At 41.4% G+C, this 19,658-nt stretch overlaps 2 protein-coding genes across 2 annotated transcripts in view; one reads left to right on the top strand and one right to left on the bottom strand.

The window, feature by feature from the left end:
• The window catches only part of ARHGAP6 (Rho GTPase activating protein 6), a 269,026-nt gene that overhangs the window by 166,571 nt on the left and 82,797 nt on the right, over positions 1-19,658 (top strand). The gene's annotated exons all lie outside the window — the stretch shown is intronic.
• AMELX (amelogenin X-linked) lies at positions 452-9,289 on the bottom strand. Its single transcript, XM_048493368.1, has 6 exons — positions 9,076-9,289; positions 7,333-7,412; positions 6,538-6,579; positions 3,547-3,591; positions 1,979-2,401; positions 452-637 (listed from the first exon to the last, which is right to left on the bottom strand). Exons 2-6 carry the CDS (start codon positions 7,384-7,386, stop codon positions 632-634), a joined length of 570 nt encoding a protein of 189 aa, XP_048349325.1. The 5' UTR covers positions 7,387-7,412; positions 9,076-9,289; the 3' UTR covers positions 452-631.

Here is a 19,658-nt window from a genome sequence, read left to right on the forward strand (position 1 = left end):
TTTTTAACCTTGTTGCTGGCTGGTAGGGAAAAATAACGTGTTGTACAGTCAGTAAGAAATAATTATGGACAATTAGGAAAGTGGGTTTATTTTTTTAAGCACCTTCTCCCTTAAGGATTACCAGGTCACTGGAGACAGTAGAGAATCCCCGACCCCAAGCTCCCGTTTTCCACTACCAATACTCACAGCAGTGGGAATAAAATTTTTACCAATGGCCATTTAGCTTATGCTTCGACATCACTTCTAACCCCTCCCCCCCAAGTAATGTCTTGCCTCTCAAGGAATTGCCAAAATTCAAAGCTAAAACTATAGTTTTCATTGATACCTAGAAGAGGTTGACATCACACAACATTTTTTTCACTGTTTTCTCCAATCTCCTGCTGGTTTTCAAACCAGGCCTGGATACCCTGTTTGTTTAATATACACAGTTAATAACTCCAAACTGCACATATTGATTTAAAACACATTTTATTGTACGCTACTTCTGCATTTATTTGCTTTCAAGCTAAAGTTTTCTCTAAAATTTTTTGCTTAATGAAGATCTGCATTGTCAACTGAAAGACAATGATAGTTTCTTGAAACAAGTGAAAATGCCTAACATACTTGTGCATTATTCCGATTTCCTCTTCCTTTAATCCTGAAACGAGAGAAAATAATATTAAAAACAGAACTCTTTACAGAAATATTACTGTAATAGCCTAGATTGCTTTTGAAAAAAAATTCTATGAAATAAGAAATAGCTTTAGAGTAATAAAAAACACATTTTATTTAATTTTTGAAAGCGAAGAATCTTGAGGGTATAGCTAAAATGACCATTCATTGTTGCTGAAGTATGTACACATTATTCTAAGTTCCAGTGGTATTTTCCAAAGTGAGATAATATGAATACTTTAAACTTGATAGGTAGTTTAACAGGTTACAAAGGTTATGCTGATGATGACATATTTATACAGAGGCAGGCCTTTCAGCACTGTTTCTGCTGCAGTGTGCAATTTCAGTTATCTAAACAAAGCTGGGGGCATTATTTTCTTCAGAAATATGAACAGATATATCCTTGCACAATAAATCAAAATAGTACTGTTTCTACAATTTGGCTCATTACCCATAATTTGCAATGATTCAAGACAGATTAGTTTAGGAGTTTGGAAAGGATGAACATTCCTTTTGGAGGCAGATTTTGCCCTGCTACTAATTTGACGTGATAAAAATAGTCACCATAAAAATAGTTTCTTATTAAATCAGCTCATTGTCCATTTTCTGCATCTATAGATGTTCTTGCCCAGCAACACTGCAAGTTTCTAACAGGTCAGAAACTTTTTAAATTATTTTTATGGAAAGAAAAAAGTCTATTCAATTTTATTTTGGATGACAAAAGGCATAATTTTTCAGTTAGCTAGCACATGGGCATTCCCACCCCCTCCTTTCCCTAGTCCTTTGATGTAAAGTCAGAAGAGCTAAATATATAACAGAACAGCTCAATTCAGACATCATTCAAAAACATAGTTTAATGTGATCAATTGCAGTCTACTTCACTAATTGTGGCTTGTAAAACCAGCATATGAAGTTGTTTTATTAACACAGTCTTAACCAGGGTGCTTTTTGTGGCAGTACTCACTGGTACCGAGTACCGGCACCTTTTTGGAGGGCTTTAAGGTCTGAGAGGAAAATTAGTAGAAATCAGTGCAACAGATATGAGCAGTGGCCCCTTTTTTTTCCTCACACAATACAAATACAGATATCCTGTGTTTATTCCCCGGTAATACCCTTCCAAGCTATTAGCAGAATAGTAATTCTGCAGCAAGCAGGTGTTCAGGCAAACTAAAGGTTCGAATAATTTTATGAACTGAATCTTGATTTCACAAATTAACCATTGTTAAAATAAACCGTGGTCATGCATCATGTGTGAACTGAGCCAATAGATTTTATTGTACATATCAGAGGGCTACCATGTAAAATTATCATAATATTGCTTAGTTACCACTTCTTCTTGCTTGGTCTTGTCTGTTCCTGGCCATGGTTCAAGAGGAGCATCATGTATCACAGGTGGCAGTGGCTGCACTGGGTGCACAGGGTACATTGGCTGGCTTGGATTGCCAGGTTGCATTGGCTGGTTTGGATTGCCAGGTTGGTGGTGGTGCACAGGATGGTCTCCTACATGTGGTGGAAGTGGGTTTTGAACTGGTACTCCTGGCTGGTAGTGTGGCATTGTGTTTTGTCCAGGCATTTGACCAAAAGGGCTGTGCCCTGCTGGTTGCATTGGTGTGTTCAGAGGTGGTGGCAAGTGTGAGTGATGGTTGGGCACTGCACGGTAGAAGCCTTGATAAGGAGAGTGATGATGCATCATTGGCCCTGCATGGTGCTGCATCCATCCTCCCATAGGTTCGTATCCAAAACGTGGGTACTGTTAGAGGGGATGAAAATCAGTTAGATATCTTTTTAATACATACTAATTATACACATTCCCTAAAAATCTAGCAAAAGTGAAACTGGACTCAATGGAGGATTATTCCACAACTTTCCATGCTGTATGTGGAAGGATGCAAGGTTTGGCTCTGTCTGTGGTGTATAGACTCAAGCCTTCCACTGACTCCTTCTGCTTCTGTGCCATCCTTATATTTATTATACTAACAAGTGTGTCAGTATTCACATTACCATAGTGCTGTTTTGCCCATGGCTGGGAAAAGCAGTGATCCATCAACATGGTGGCATAGATTTTGTGAGAAAATGAAGGGTCTGCTTCCAGATTAAGCTAGTTCAGCCATGGGTGTACCCTGATATTGCTTAAAGGACAAGACCAGGAAACTGAATTCACTGTTTGGTCACTGCAACTATTCTTTTCACAAAGTTGGAACCATAAAATATTGGGGGTTGGCAGTGTGGCAGCACTATGGCTCCTTCCGCACATGCAGAAGAATGCACTTTCAATCCACTTTCACAATTGTTTGCAAGTGGATTTTGCTATTCCGCACAGTAAAATCCAGCTGCAAAGTGTATTGGAAGAGGATTGAAAGTGTATTATACTGCGTGTGTGGAAGGGCCTAAGTTAATACTGCTGAATTTGCATACTAAACTCAAGTTATTTTTGTAACACTACATTACTTCTGTTTCTTCTGATACACTGAAAAAAAGCTTGTTTTTCCTAATGTTCTATATACATTTTTAATTTGATTCATATTGAGATATTTAATCTGTCATGCTTAGTACTATCTATCACCTTGCACAAAATAGCAATTCTGTATTGTGTTCCATTGATTCCCTTAAGATTATCTCTACATAGTCATGTAATTACATAGATTTTAGACAAGAGGAATATGCGTATCATCTTTGTATATACTCCATAGTTTTTCTACAGACCTTCCAGCATTCACTGAACTTGTTATAAGTTATACATACTTATTTCTTTGAAATCTAGTTGGCAGAGTAGCTGAGTTAAGTATGTTTTAAGCAATCATAGCTTCTTTTAATTGTACCAGTAAATAATGGCATATGTATTTGTCGGATTGTAAGTAAAATTCTTGCAAGTGGCAGTGTCCATATAAGGCATACCTGGTGTCCAATGAGGCTCTGGTACCATTTTAAAGGTGTCATTACCTTGGAAGAGATAGAAAATGCATACCATGTAATACATATTAAAATTAATTGGTCTGTGAGAAGTGTGGTAGTAGTGTTTAACATAATGTCATTGCAAGACTATTTAAGTGGTTGTGCAAAGGACCAGTAATCCAGGATGGAAAATTTTCCAATATTATATTTTTCTGCTGCAAATTTTCCATTCCACATGTGTAAATATACTCTCTCTGTATAGCTGCCCCCTGACCTGGATAGCCCAAGGTAGCCTGATGTGGAGGCAGGCAATGGCAAACCACCTCAGAATGTTTCTTAACTTGAAAACCTATAGGCTACTCATAAGTCAGATGCAAATTGACAGCACAACAAAAAAATCTATAGTTCCCAGAACTATTGTCCTACACATCAATCATGTTAACTGGGCTAAATATGGGATATGATACATGAACATAAACCCCAGTTCTTGTTCATGGTCCAGCCTTGTACATCATGTATCTGCCTCATTTTGCTAACATTATTTACATTTTGCTAACAACATTTAAATTATTTATTTGAATCTAAAAAAAATCCAGAAAAAAATCTGGAAAAATTTACATTACTGCCAAGAGCATTTGTAAACATTCCATTCCTGATATATCCTGTGTCCTTGATAAATATATAACTGGCATGTCAGGTTGCATATCAATCTTGCAATGTATTGTTTTAAGAAACAGTGTTATCATTTTTCTTTGATCCCTCATGTAAAATTATTGTTTCCTTAAAAATCTGTTTAAGCTACTTTTTTCAAGTAGAGATACATTGCTTTATGGTATATTTACAGCCCCATCCACAGGGAGGGGTGTGTGAATCCACCGGTGGGAGTGGCTTGGGGCGCACTGGCAGATTTGCCATCCTAGGGCACTTGCCCTGGCAGAGGGGCAAATCACTGGCGGGTGGCCACCACAGCCCTTTCTGATAGTAGGACTGGCACTGGACTCTGCACCAGCATCCTTGTGCCCCTGCTGCCGTTGCCGGCATAGTTGGAGGCTGTCCAGGGGTGTGGTAAGCCAGCATGCTCTAAAATCCATTAAGCCAATGGGGGTTTCCTGGATGCAGGGTGACTTTTTTGCATTTTCAGCTCCCCACACCACTGGGAAGCCTACTTGGAGGCAGTGGCGTAGCTAGGGAAAATGGAGCCCGGGACAAAATCTGAGTTTTGCGGGGGGGGCCCCGCATATGGGCAGCATTCCTCCCCCACCACGACCAAACAACATTTTTTTGCACCAGGTCATTTCAAAGTCACCATCACATTATAGAACATGCCCCAACACACAAATCTGAACACATCCAGGGCTCCCTAGTTTAAACAACATTGAAAGTGATTCTATTTTTTGAAGGGGGGAATCCACCCTGAAACAGCTTTTAATGTTGTTTAAACTAGAAAGCCCAGATTCTCCTTTTAAATCCACCTTAAAGAGAGACTCTGGGCTCTCTAGTTTAAACAACATTGAAAGTGATGCTGTTTCAGGGTAGATTTCCCACCCATCCACCCCAAACAGCATCATTGTCAATGTTGGTTGTTGTGGGTTTTCTGGGCTGCATGGCTGTGGTCTGGTAGATCTTGTTCCTAATGTTTGACCTGCATCTGTGACTGGTATCTTCAGAGGTGTATCACAGAGAGAAGTCTGTGGTACACTGTGTCCAGACTTCTCTTATAACAGACTTCTCTCTGTGATACACCTCTGAAGATGCCAGCCACAGATGCAGGTGAAACGTTAGGAACAAGATCTACCAGACCACAGCTGCACAGCCTGTAAAACCCAAAACAAGCAGTTAAATCTGGTTTTGAAAGCCTTCAACAATACTTTCAATGTTTTTTTTTAATTTAGGGAGCCCAGATTCTCCCTTTAAATCCACTCAAAGGGAGTGGATTTAAAGAGAGAACCCAGGGAAAATTTGAGGGTGCCTGTCAGAAGAGCAATGTTTAAGCAAACAGTACCAAAATTTTAGGCTACCTTTAGGAGACTATCCTTATTATACAACCCAGGTTTAGTGAAGTTTGGTTCAGGGGGTCCAAAGTTATGGACCTTCAAAAGGGTAGCCCCATCTACCATTAGCTCCCATTGGAAACAATGGGAGATGGATCACCCCTTTTGGGAGTCCATAACTTTGGACCCCCTGAACCAACCTTCACCAAACCTGGGTGGTATCAGCAGGAGACTATCCTGATGATACCACCTACGTTTAGTGAAGTTTGATTCAGAGTCCAAAGTTATGGACCCTCAAAATGATAGCCCCATCTACTATTAGCTCCCATTGAAAACAATGGAGGATGGGGTCACCCCCTTTGGGGGTCCATAGATTTGGACCCTCTGAACCAAACTTCACCAAACTTGGCTGGTATCATCAGGAGAGTCACCTGACGATAGCCTGAAATTCTGGTGCCACTAGCTTAAAAGCTTCACCCCCTGCAGGCCAAAATTGGAAAAAACAGTAAAAAATACAGAAAGCCACAAACGAACCTGCAATTTTTGCGCCCACCACAAGGTGGCGCCCAGGGCACTTGTCCCTGGATGTTCCCATGGTAGCTACACCTGTGCTTGGAGGCACTGTGCTGATATGACCAGGTGCTTCCCCCACTGGAAGGGGCTATTAATCAGTTTGCAGCTGTCTGACTTTTCACGTAATTTGAACAAAAATAGTGTTATGTGATTATGCATTTAATTTCACCTAATTATCTTATTTTAAAAAGCAGATTGACTATAAACCTGTTGTAGCAATGTTAGTGGATGTAAACACAGTTGTATTAATGCAAAGTAATTTAGTATTTATTTATTTTCTGATATTAGAGCTGAGTTAAAGCAGCATATTCTGTACTTAATTCTGTCATCTAAATTCCCACATTCACCAATGCTGATAGTAGTGTTATAGAAACAGTAGACTCTGTATGTGACAAAATATTAGAGAAGCATATAAATGAAGAGACTATACCTCATAACTGAAATTGATATAGCCAGGATGTCCATGGGGTACCTATGGGGAAAAATATTTGAATTCCAGGTATAAAATTAGCTACATTTAATAATTTTCCTCCATATTATATACTGTGTTTTTGGTACTGTAAACTGACTGAGGTAGTTGTATTTCAGAATATGCAATGTTTAGTTTACTTTTTACATCTTTTGAAAGACAAAACTTGTTTAGGATCTTACAGGACTGTGTGTCCAATGTTAAGGGCACTTAAAATGTGACAACAATTCTCATTTCTTTTCCCTGACTAGATCTGCAGAGTTCCACATTAACTGTGTTGTTCCTGAAGGTTTCAGGAACATAATTTCAGGCTTATTCAAATGGAAGAGAAAGCAGCCCACATAGCTCAGCTTAGTTCAGTTTCATTGGAGGTTGGTAGCTAAGTAGGTCAGCCATCATCTGTACCTCGATGGGAAACCACCAAGGAAGACTAGGATTGCTGTGTAGAGGCAGGCAATGGCAAGCCATCTTGTCTAATATGCTACGTGGATGGGGTTAACATCACATTCTTCTTATTCTTAAGTCTTTGGAACTATGTAGTAGAATATGTTAACTTAATACCCATTTGCATGCTCCTGGCAACCAGTTTGTAATGCAAAAAATAGAAGACCTGCTGGAATCTTGTAGAATATTTATTCAATGGTAACGAAACAGGAGTATTACAATAACCAACATAAAAGTGTTGTGTTAAACCTTGTATCATGCCATTAAGTGTCAGTTCTTTTAACTGAATTATTTCAAATTGCTGAAACTTACTGGAACAGAAAATACAGCACTGAGGAAGCAGGTAAGCAAAGTCCAGCTCTTCATCTTTTTTAAAAAAACAGACACAGGTCCTACAATGTAAAAGAAAGGGTTTCCATGTTCAGGATAGGTAAAATTCATGAATACAAACATAGATCACTAATACTGATATATCCCATCTGTTTTATGTTACGTCAACTTTTGAAATGGAAGATGAGTCATTCTATCCCTTCAGAATGTTAATGGGTCATGTGAGATTCAGTCAAAATTAAATTCTGCGAGTCTTCCAAGTAGGAGAAAGTTTTATGCATCGTGTCCCCTCTGAAATTGATGGTGGTTTTGACTGTACTGTACTGCACTAATTAAATTATTATTAGCATAGTAAAAATCATTAGTAATATTTGTATTAATATAAATTATGGTCATCCCAACAATGTCATCCATTTTATTTGCCTGGAATTTTATGTTGTGACTTAGCCGAATTAATCAGATCTCAGATGCTAAGCAGGGTCAACCCTGGCTATTATTTGGATGGGAGACCTCTGAGGACTACCAGGGTCACGACGCCGACAATGGCAAACGACCTCTGAATGTCTCTTGCCTTGAAAACCTTAAAACAGCTGTGACTTGATAAACAACAACAAATGGTTGTTATGGATCAATCCACTGTAGCTGTGTTTTATTAATATCTTTGTTTATTGGCACATGGATGGAAGGATGGGTTATCAGCATTAGGCTATGCTTAATATATAATTGTGTACTGGGACAGCAGTGGGGTAGTGGTTAAGAGCAGGTGTGCTCTAATCTGGAAGAACTGGGTTTGATTCCCCGCTCTGCTGCCTGAGCTGTGGAGGCTTATCTGAGGAATTCAGATTAGCCTGTACACTTTGACACATGCCAGCTGGGTGACCTTGGGCTAGTCACAGTTCTTCTGAGCTAGACCTTGGGCTAGTCACAGTTCTCCTAAGCTCTCTCAGCCCCACCTACCTCACATGATGTTTGTTGTGAGGGGGGAAGGGTTTGTAAGCCCCTTTGAGTCTCCTATAGGAGAGAAAGGGGGGATATAAATTCAACTCCAACTAATGTACATTATGTTTAATGTATAATTAATTAATATGTATAAATAATTCATTAAATGTATAAATAATTAAATGCTGGGACAGTACACAATTGTTTAATATACAGTATGATTAATGTATAATTATGCACTGGGACAGTTTCTTAATTTGTACTTAATTAGTGAAGGCAAACACTTGCCTATCTCTACAAAATCTGATGAACAGATTGCTTGAATTGGATGTTCTGCAATAGCTTTCCTTCTAACAACACAGGATGCTGTTGTAGGCAGGATGCAGTTTAAATAGATGTCCATCTGTATTTTTGCAACACTAAAAGCCCACTTAGGTAAAAAAAGATATTGAAAATAATCTTTAAGCAAAAAGAAATTAATTAAATAGTAAACTCCGATGAAACAGAGACTATCCAGAAACACATCTTGGAATTTTTCCAAAGCTTACTTACTAAAATGATTTGTTGATACAAGATAGTTGTTCGACTAAGAATCAGTGGACAACTGTACTCTGAATAAATGTTGAGGCTAGTCCAGCTACTTTGGGATACTAAAAACCCATGAAAACCAGCATTGTCAGTAATGTTTACATTGCAAAGAAGCTTTTATTTAGTTGTCTGTTTAGAGAATGTTAGCTGATAATGAAGCATTATAAATATACTATTGAAAAAAATGAACATGTTTACCTTTTGGATGTATTCTTGATATATATTTGGATCTTGCAGCTGTAGTCTGTTAGGGAGTCCTTTTAGGCACATATTTAAAGAGTTTTCATATCCACATCAGCCAATCAGCATGTAAGAGAAAAACTGTTGTATCATACATTTCCAGACATCAAATCACATACCAAGAGTGAATATTGTGATTAAGGTGTGAAGTCTTTCATTATATATGCATCACTTGAAGACATATTATTTTGCATCTCTAAATTGCTTGTAATACGTGTGAGAGCTGGACTGGATCAAATTTCTGAACTGGAATGTCCCCTGAGTTCAATGATACTGTGATCTGATTTGTTTTCTCCTTTGCTTAAAGAAGTAGATGCCCATTTGAACTAAACTATGTTTTTTAGCAACTCATCTGTCTTGGGTTGTCAAATCAGGCTAAAAAGGGGGAAGAGGCATTTGCCATTTTCTAAGGGAAATTAAATGAAGGGCCAATGGAAGGAGTGACAACCTGAACAAAAAACCACAGGGTAAAAATGCACTGTAATTTATTCTGTTCGTTCAACAAGATTTTTAATTTTTTGATTGAGAAAAATGGAATGTAAATGAGCTCTGAGAACCTCTATGAATTATGTTTTAATTGAAAAAAACTCCTATTGATACAGTCTCCTATTGATGCAGTCCAGAATCGCATTAGCTTTCTAATTAGCATCACACTGCTGACTCATATTCAGTTTTGATCCACTAAGATTCCCAGATCCCTTTCGCATGTAGTGTTGTCAAGCCATGTGTCACCTATCCTATATCTGTTCATTTCATTTTTTCTGCCTAAGTGTAGTATCTTACATTTATATCTGTTGAAATTCATTTTGTTTGGTTTGGCTCAGCTCTCTAATCTGTCCAGGTCATTTTAAATTCTGACTCTGTCCTCTGGGGTATCAGCTACCCCTCCTATTTTGGTGTCATCTGTAAATTTGATTAGCATGCCCTCTATTCCATCATCCAAGTCGTTGATAAAAATATTGAATAGCCCTGAGCCCAGGACAAAATCCTGTGGCATCTCATTAGTCACTTCTCTCCAGGATGAAGATGAGCCATTGATGAGCACCCTTTGAGTTCGGTCAGTCAACCAATTAGACACCCATCTAATAGTAGCATTGTTGAGTCCACATTTCAATAGCTTACTTGTGCTTGGCCAGCTGCACTACTTACCAGTTGAATTCCAGATCAAGTTCAAGGATTTGGTGTTAACCTTTAAAGCCTTGACTGGTCTGGGGCCCTTGTACCTATGGGACTGCATCTCCCAATACCACCCCTGGAAGTAACATCTTGGAAGTCCTGGCCCAAAAGATATCTGGCTGGGCTCAACCAAGACCAGCCCCAGTCTGGTAGAACTCTCTGTCATCTGAGATCAGGGTCCTTTGAGATGTGGTACAGTTCAACACGGCCTGTAAGATAGAGATGTTTGGCCAGGCCCATGGTTGATCAGCGCAATGTCTGTCTTCAAAGAAAATTGGGCCTGTCATCTGAACATACTTAAAAATCAAGAAAATGTGGTTCTTAAACCTGAACAATTAGTGTTTAGTTTGATTATTTGATACTCTCCTACATTAAATCTCTGCAAGTTTTGGATCTTGATTGGTATTGTAGGATTGACACAGATGCTAGCCTTTTTAAGATGCAATCTTTGATTTCATTCCTCATATTCATACATACATTGTCTCTACGATAACTATCCAATTTCTAAATTAAAAGCATATATGGCTTCTGAAAGAATGAATTGTCATGGCTGATGGAAAATGATTAGTTATAGGATACTGCAATATGAATTTTGGTACCCTTGAGCCAACTACAGGTTTTGCTGGAGATTACTTCTAATGTTTCTAAGCTGCCTGCCCACCTGGCCACCACACACACACACTTTTTAAAAGTACCCCAGAAAGTGAGAAATACTGATCAAAACGTAAAGTTTGGCTTGTAATTTCAAGCACTTGAAAGAATTTGATAATTAGATGTTGGAAAAACTCTCTTAAGTAAGCAAGAAATCATGAACATGAATAGTACTTTAGGTGGGATGTGGCTAGTTCTGATTTGAAACAGGCAGTAAAAACTGCTAGTCTATGTTAACTGATTATACAATCAACTCAAGGAAGCATTTGTAAACAAAACCCATATCAGGTTAAGCAGTAAAATGCTGGAATGCTAGAAATTTCTTCAAGTAATAAAAAAACCTCGTGATACTTGTCATTCAGTTGCTATTTGTGCTTGTTTATAATTATTGACCCCAAGAAACAATCTTACATATGTGAGGAGTTGTGCCTTAAAAGATTTTTTCTTGTGCTTGATCGTATATACATAAGACGTTATGCCTTAAATGAAATTACAAAGGTGTTTTTCCACAGCTATCACTAGATCATAATACTAACTATCATATTTGTTGGGAATCGAACCATACTAACAAACTGTTCAATTCCCAGTGGGGTCTTTTGAAAGAGAGCAATAGAAGTACTCCAAGCAGAGAAGCATCCACTTGTGCACGTACACATTGTTTGTTGTTTTTATTTTTAGGCCTCTTTCTCTCAGAAAACATTTGAACATTTAGTATGTAAGACAAACCAGCATTCAAAGCAAGCACAAACAATTTCTTATCCTAAAAACCTTATCTTGTAACTGCTCCCAGAATCAAAACTGTACTACACTACACAGGTTCTCATATACTTAACTGTTTCAGAACTAAAAGACATGAGACCAAAGATCAAGACAATTGTCCTTTGCATCAGGTTTGCCATAATGTGTGATTTTCTCTTCTGAAATACAGGTACACTCTTGAGTGATTATATTTCAGGTGAAAGAGTGAAGGTGGGAGACTGAGTGTAGTGCAGGAAATGTTGACTTGAACTCAGTTTGCCCTTTAACATAGGCTCATTCCGCACTTGCAGAATAATGCACTTTCAAACTGCTTTCAGTGCTCTTTGAAGCAGTGCGGAATAGCAAAATCCACTTGCAAACAGTTGTGAAAGTGGTTTGAAAACGCATTATTTTGCCTGTGCGGAAGGGGCACAGATGATCAGGTACAGCAACAAAGGAACGCTTCTCAAAAGAAGCAATATGGACTGCAAAGATTTGGATAATATCCTCATAGATAAAAAAGCAACAAATAAACAGCAACAATTCCTAGTGGAAGCTATCCTTTTAAGCTAGTTTTATTTATTTATTTCACTTATAACCTGCTATTTTCCCCAGTAGAAACCCAAAATGGATTAATCATTCCCCTCTTCTCCATTTTATCCTCACAACAACCCTGTAAGGTAAGTTAGTCTGACAGAATGCGACTGGACCAAGGTGATCCAGTGAACTTCCGTGACAAAAGTGCAGATTTGAACCTGGGTCTTCCAAATACTTGTCCCTCACTCTGTTCCCCAGAGATGGGGGAAGGGAAAAGCCAGGCTTGGAAGCATGAGTGACTAGGAGGAAGTGAAAGAGAGGAAAAGTGACAGTAAAGGACAAGGGTGGAAAAGATGCAGGTTTGAAAGGGGTAAAGAGAGGTCCATACATTGCCTCATTCCTGTAGTGAGAATGTTATTCCAGCATTCTAAAATGGTGGCAGCAAAGTCCAGGACCTTCTCGGTGACTGGCAAATGGTGGGAGGGTTGGGGAGTGGGCAGCATCCTGCAAGAAAAATTAAAAAGGGAAATAAGGCCTTTTAGGAAGTCCTTACTACAGAGTTTCTGGTGATTGCTATAACTATCCTTGTCACTGCCAGAAACTCTGTGCTCACAACTTCTGAGGCCTTATTTTTCTTTTTAATTTTTGTCCCCAGGACATTGTTGCCCCCCTTTGGTATCAGTTTCTGCCTGTCAATCAGCTGAGCATCATCAAGAAAGGGCTACAGTTACCTGGAGATCTCCTGCCATAAGTGGGTAAATGACAACCAATAACTGATTTTTAATAATATTCTGTCTTGCTAGCACAAGAACTATGCAGAAATGAGCTGTCCTAGGCTGGACTGCCAGGCAGAGGTATCGAGTTACAGCAGGGAGCCGAATCTAGTACGAGAGTCTGTCAAGCAGTTTCAGTATCAGAAGTCTGGTCTGAGGGTCAGAATGTACAGAATCAACAAGTCAGGGGAAGCATTACAGCAGTCACATGTGTTGTTGCATCCAGGCTGGTACACTCTGTGAACCTGTTTAATATAGGATCTTCCAGCATGATAGGCTTCATCCTGTGAAGACTCGGATTTTTTTCTGCTGCAGAAGGTGCCTTCTTTGAGCTAGCAGGCACATACTTCTCGATTAATTTTCAAAAGCTCACTACATTGCTGCCTCTGTTGACATGTGGGCTCAGGTGAGCTAGGTGTATGACTCTCTGCAGCTGGAGCAAGGCAGGATTCACAGCCTGTTTCTGGAGGTATTTCTGGTTCTGAATCCTCATCTGCCTGTTGTTCACCCTATAGGGCCTGCAGGGACCCTGGGTGCTTCAAGACCAGCCCTTGTTGGTTCCCAGCCTGGCTCTGCTCATCCCCTGAGGACCTATCACTCTCCAGGGGATGACCCACAGTGTAAGCATTAAATGTCTGCCCAATGTGAATGATTTGTAAAAATTCAGGGTTTTTTAGAGTTATGGGAACTCTATTATTGGAATATTATGCTCTTTGTCCAAACCTTTCCTTGAGGCAGCTTGCAAGTAAAAACACCATAAGTCATCATAAATTATCAACATAAAAAACCCCAAACAAAGCTATTAAAATAGCCCAGGAACATAAAACAGCAGAAAGATGCTCATAAAACAGACCAGAGACCAAAGCGGACCATAAAACATAAAACTTCTCTATTAAAAGCTTGGTAAAAAGAAAATATTTTGGCCTGGTACCTAAAAGACATCATTGTTGGTATCAGGTAAACATCAATAAAGTGGGCATTCCAAAGATGAATACCCCATATGTGGTGGCCCCCCTTTCACCTTCTAAAGGTGGGACCAAAGGAAGTAGGGTTTGTAGAAATATGGATAGAGATGGTCTTTCAGGTACTTTGGCTCCAAGCTGCCAAAGGCCTCAAGGTTAGAACCTGTACTTTGAATTATGCCTAGAAGTAGGTGGGCATCCAGGGACATAATGATTCTTGTAACCAACCCCTGGCCATAACCAGGCACCTGCATTTTGAAGTTTCTTGACAGTTCAAAGGGAGCACTTTACATATATAGGCATCAAAAATATAATCCATTATAATAATTAAAAGGAGACACAGTTGATTAACATTAAAAAGTAATAGAAAACAGAATAGAAAACAAAATTATAAAAATACATATGTATTTTTACAATACCTAAAATTAACACTTATTCCTAACAACAGGAAGGTTTATAGCATCCTATAGGAAACTAGCTGCCTTCTTACACAGGTCTGCAGTAGGGCTATTTAATAAAAAGAATATCAAAACTGCAACGAAAGAGTCGGCTTTCTGTACAAGAATAAGAGTTAAGAACTTGGCTCAAATCTCAGCATAGAATGAGCAGAAAAATAAAATATGTTGTACTGTTTTCAATAGTTCCTGAATTACAAGGACAGATTATTTCTGCATATGGTACTCTCTTGAATGTTGCAGACAGTAGGGCATATGGCATAGCATTAAAGCGAGTTAAAGCATTAGCTCTGTGTTGCCTTGGATTTTGTAAAATGGATAGATATTCAACTACATGGCCTGGTGTGCTTGGGATTCCCAGACTCAACAGGGAGCATGTCTAAGAGCACTTTTGCACATGTAGAATAATACACTTTCAAACCACTTTCAATGCATTTTGCACCTGGATTTTACTGTGCGAAATAGAAAAATCCACTTGCAAACAATTGTGAAAGTGAATGGAAAGAGCATTATTCTGCATGTGTGAAAGTGCCCCAAGAGGCAGCACAAATAAGGTTTTGAACATCATTTTCCAAAAATCTGTGTTTCATACTTCTGTAAACATCAGAAGCAGAACAGGATCGAAAGGACTCAATAAATAAACCAATAGAGTTTATCATCTTCTCAATTATAACTAGCCAGTTCATTCAACATGGGCACAATGATCTTCAGCTGCCTTCTATTGGAGGGTTTCCCTAGGAGTCATTTATTTATTTATTTATTTATTTATTTATTTATTTCATTTTTAAACCGCCCTCCCCCGAAGGGCTCAGGGCGGTGTACATCAACATAATAATACAAATATAAAACAATCTATAACAACTTTAAATTAATAGAATTTAAACAGTTTAAAATTTACAATTTACAGATGGCGACTTATCCCAACCCCATTCCCGCCCACGGGAGACCAAGATGGTATGGGGGTCAGATGGTCATCCCGGCTGGCCAAAAGCCTGGCAGAACAGGTCCGTTTTACAGGCCCTGCGGAAACTCTGAAGGTCCCGCAGGGCCCTGGTCTCCTTAGGGAGCCTGTTCCACCAGTTAGAGGTCAGAGCAGTAAAAGCCATGGCACTTGTTGAGGCCAGCCGGATCTTTTTTGGGCCAGGGATTTCCAGCAACCGCTCCTCTGTAGAGCGGAGGGCCCTAGTAGGGCAGTACGGGGAGATGCGATCCCTCAGATATGTAGGCCCAATGCCGCTAATGGCCTTAAAGGTCAAGACCAGCACTTTGAAGATGGCCCGGAACTCGATGGGCAGCCAGTGTAGATGGTATAGGACCGGAGTAATCCGGTCCCAACTAGCTGTTCCTGTAAGTAGTCTGGCTGCCGCATGTTGAACGAGTTTCAATTTCCGGATCACCGACAGAGGCAGGCCAGCGTAGAACGCGTTACAATAATCCAGCCTAGAGGTGACCGTTGCATGGATCACTGTGGCCAGGTCAGAACGGGACAGATATGGGGCTAATTGTCTCGCCTGTCGCAGATGGTAAAAAGCGGTTCGGGCAGTTTGAGTGACCTGGCCCTCCATTGATAATGTCGGGTCCAAAGCCACGCCCAAGCTCTTAACAGTCGAGGTTAGATGTAAGACCTCGCCGTTTAGCGACGGCAAGCAAAAGTCCACCGGTCTCTCCCCTCGTCCCAACCACAGGACCTCCGTCTTTGCAGGGTTTAGCTTCAACCGACTTGCTCTCAACCACCCAGCTACGGCTTCTAAACAGCACTGGAGAGCTCCAGGGGCCGCAGACGGGCTGCCCTCCATCGTGAACACGAGCTGGGTGTCATCGGTGTACTGATAGCACCGCAGCCCGAAACTCCGGACTAAACTTGCCAGAGCGCATGTAGATATTAAAAGCATCGGGGAGAGGATCGCTCGCGGCACCCCACATTCAATGGGGTAACGCCTGGAGTTCTCACCCCCCGATGTCACCTGCAGTCCCCGGTCTCGGAGAAATGAGGCCAGCCAATCCAAGGCTGACCCGCAGACCCCGATATCAGCGAGGCGGTGGACCAAAAGGTCGTGATCTACCACATCGAACGCTGCGGTGAGATCCAACAACACCAGCAGCGCCGACCCACCTCTGTCCAAGTGAAGCCGGAGTTCGTCCACAACGGCAACCAGCACCGTCTCGATCCCATGGCCAGCACGGAAACCGGACTGGAAGGGATCCAACACGTGTGCTTCATCCAGAAATCGCTGGAGCTGCTCTGCCACCGCTCGCTCAATTACCTTGCCCAGGAATGGTAGATTAGAAACTGGGCGGTAATTGGCCGGATCCTCAGGATCTAACAGCGGTCTTTTCAGGAGCGGGCGGACCACTGCCTCTTTAAGCCGACCCGGGAAAGCTCCTTGCTCAAGAGAGCTGTTGATAATATCCAACAGGTGGCTCCGAAGCACCTCCCCGCTGGCTTTCACCAGCCAGGAAGGGCACGGGTCAAAAGAACATGTGGTAGACCATACAGCTGCCAGTGTTCTGTCAACATCTGATGGGTCAAGTCGGTCGAAGTGGTCCAGACGAGGACCCAAAGACGGCCAAGGGGCCTCTAGTTCACTTACTGTATCAACTGTCGCGGGTAGGGTTTGGCGAAGAGCCAACACTTTGTCCGTGAAGTAGCTCGCAAATGTCTCACAGCTTACAGCCAATTTCTCTAATTTGGGACCCATAGCTGAGGTCGTCAATGACCGGATCACCCTAAACAATTGTGCTGGACGCGAGCTAGCTTCTGCTAAAGAGGAAGCAAAAAATACCCTCTTTGCAGCCTTCACGGCACCCTCGTAGGATCTCATAAACGTCCGATACGAGTGTCTTGTCTCCTCGTCAAGGGTCTGCCGCCACGCACGCTCCAGCCGTCTCAGTTCCTGCTTCATCCGTCGCAGCTCCTCAGTATACCAAGGAGCCAGTCTGGTGCGGGAGCGGAGAGGGCGCTTTGGCGCGACAGCCTCAATGGCTTCAGAGAGCCTGTTATCCCAGCCCTCTACCAGCTCATCAAGGGTGCCGCCGGTGGGTGGGGTCTCCTGCAGAGCTTCCTGGAACCTCTCTGGGTCCAGTAGTCTCTGCGGGCGGGCTAAAATATGCCCATCGCCTAGACAGGGGGGCATGGCAGCATCTATCCGGGCCTTAAGGACGTAGTGGTCAGACCACGGCACTCTATCAATAGAGGATAAGCCCACATGCACACCCGCCACAAAGATCAGGTCTAGAGTGTGGCCTTGCTGATGTGTGGGACCCGCGGTGTTTACTAAGGAGAGCTACCATTTGGATATCTGAGAAAACATTCATCCATCATTATGCAGTTCAGAAGAGAAGCTGGTAGAGCTGTTGGAAGATCTGCAGTCTAGAAGAGAGTTGGTAGAGCTGTCTTTCAGTTGTTGTTTCAATAGCGAGGAATGCCTCACCTCCACTAAGTGAAGTTGCTTAAATTTCCATATTGGGCTGCACTGAAGACCAAAGATGAAAACAGGGTTTCACTTACCTGCAACTGTTGTTCATTGAGATCTTCAGTGCAGATACACATTCCCTCCCTCCTGCCCTGCTGTGAACTCTCCTCTCCTATTAGCAGTGGAGCAGCAGTGGCATAGTGGTTAAGATCAGGTATACTCTGATCTGGAGGAACTGGGTTTGATTCCCTGCTCTGTCTCTTGAGCTGTGGAGGCTTATCTGGGGAATTCAGATTATCCTGTACACTCAAGCACACACCAGCTGGGTTACCTTGGGCTAATAGTGAGTCTCTTTACAGTAGAGAAAGGGGGATATAAATCCAACAACAGCAGCAGCAGCAACAACAACAGCAACATCATCGATATCAACAACATCATCATCAACAATATCATCGACACTATCATCAACAACAACATCAACAACATCATCAACATCTTGCAGCCCTAAGTGTTTCAAAAACTTTTGAGCTTACAGCAGCAATCAGGGACTGAGGGTAGAGGAGTTGTGCCCTGCCAAAAACATGATGGTTTGACCAGGAAGGGACCATTATGCTCCTTCCAGTTGTGAGGGCTCCCTCCTCTGTTGCTAAGGCTAGGAAGAATTTTTTTTCCAATCGGTAGTCCTGTGCAAATGCAGTCCCATGTGTGTCTGCACAGAAAACGTCAATGAACAACAGTTACAGGTAAGTGGAAGCTTGTTTTGTTAATTTAGGTTTCTTCCTGGGGGATTCTTAAAGAACAGAAGATGAAGTTGCACTGTTGATGAAGGACTTGATTAGATTACTAAAGAGGTCTATATTGTTAAGAGTGATTTTGAAGGTGAAGGGATGCAAAGTGTTGTAAACATCAACAATTCATTTTATCCTGAATATGGAGAGATCTTATACACTCTCTTGATTAAGGTGTGCTAGTTTCTCACATCATAGACCTGACTGTCTCATTGGGAAATGAAATTTTATTGTCTTCACTGCAATCCATAGTTTGGCCCATGATGAAGTCCCTCTGTATACCTGATGGCGTAGAACCTAGGATCCCAGTGGGCTCAGGAAGGGGCATCAGTTATGAGTTTCTGTCCTAATGGGCTTATTTGTTATGGGGAGGTAACATGACTGCAGAACTATATAAACAAACTTTACTTAACATTGTGAGTTCAGGGCTGGAAATATGTCTTGTGTGGTTGAGCACAAATTGAATGGATTGGAGATTGCTTCCAATAGATTTCATAGATTTCATTAAGAGCTGTACTGCCTATTACCTATAATTTAAGTTCTAATTATGTAGACCTATTCTGAGTTTAGGAACAGTTCTTTAGAATGAAGTTGAAATATAATTGCGGGCGGATGGGAAGAGCTTGCTCTTGGGCTCCAAAAATCACACCAACACCACTTGTGGAATAAAATTGGGCCACAGCCTGTTTTATTATGATGAGAAGCTAGGGCGAGCAGAAGGGATCACTTCAGAGCCTTGGGCCAGCAAAACCATCCCCAATCCCTATTAGGGCATGAGACAGGGAGCTAGCGGGTGCCACCTGGGCGCAAGCCCTATTCGTGACACCCATCCCCTGCTGGGGTAGCGGGCTCGATTGCATAGCCTCCATGGCTTGTGCCATGAGACCCACCCGACACGAAGCCTCTTACAGAGGCCCCCAACCGCAGAGAAATCCAGCTCCCAAGCTAGATTTCCTCCCCAAAGGATGTGATCCCTCGCCCTAACCCTCCAGGCTGCGACAATAAAATACATTAACAACAACTGAAACACAAAACAGACATCAACTGT

The sequence above is a fragment of the Sphaerodactylus townsendi genome, linkage group LG04 (genome assembly GCF_021028975.2).
Source record: "Sphaerodactylus townsendi isolate TG3544 linkage group LG04, MPM_Stown_v2.3, whole genome shotgun sequence".
NCBI lineage: Eukaryota > Metazoa > Chordata > Lepidosauria > Squamata > Sphaerodactylidae > Sphaerodactylus > Sphaerodactylus townsendi.

Bases quoted from the DNA above. Each gene is read 5' to 3' on its own strand.
- AMELX (XM_048493368.1), bottom strand. From the start codon at position 7,386: ATGAAGAGCTGGACTTTGCTTACCTGCTTCCTCAGTGCTGTATTTTCT. The intron at 6,580-7,332 runs GTAAGTTTCAGC...TTTTCCCCATAG, and splicing joins GTGCTGTATTTTCTGTTCCA to GTACCCCATGGACATCCTGG. The intron at 3,592-6,537 runs GTATAGTCTCTT...ATCTCTTCCAAG, and splicing joins ATATCAATTTCAGTTATGAG to GTAATGACACCTTTAAAATG.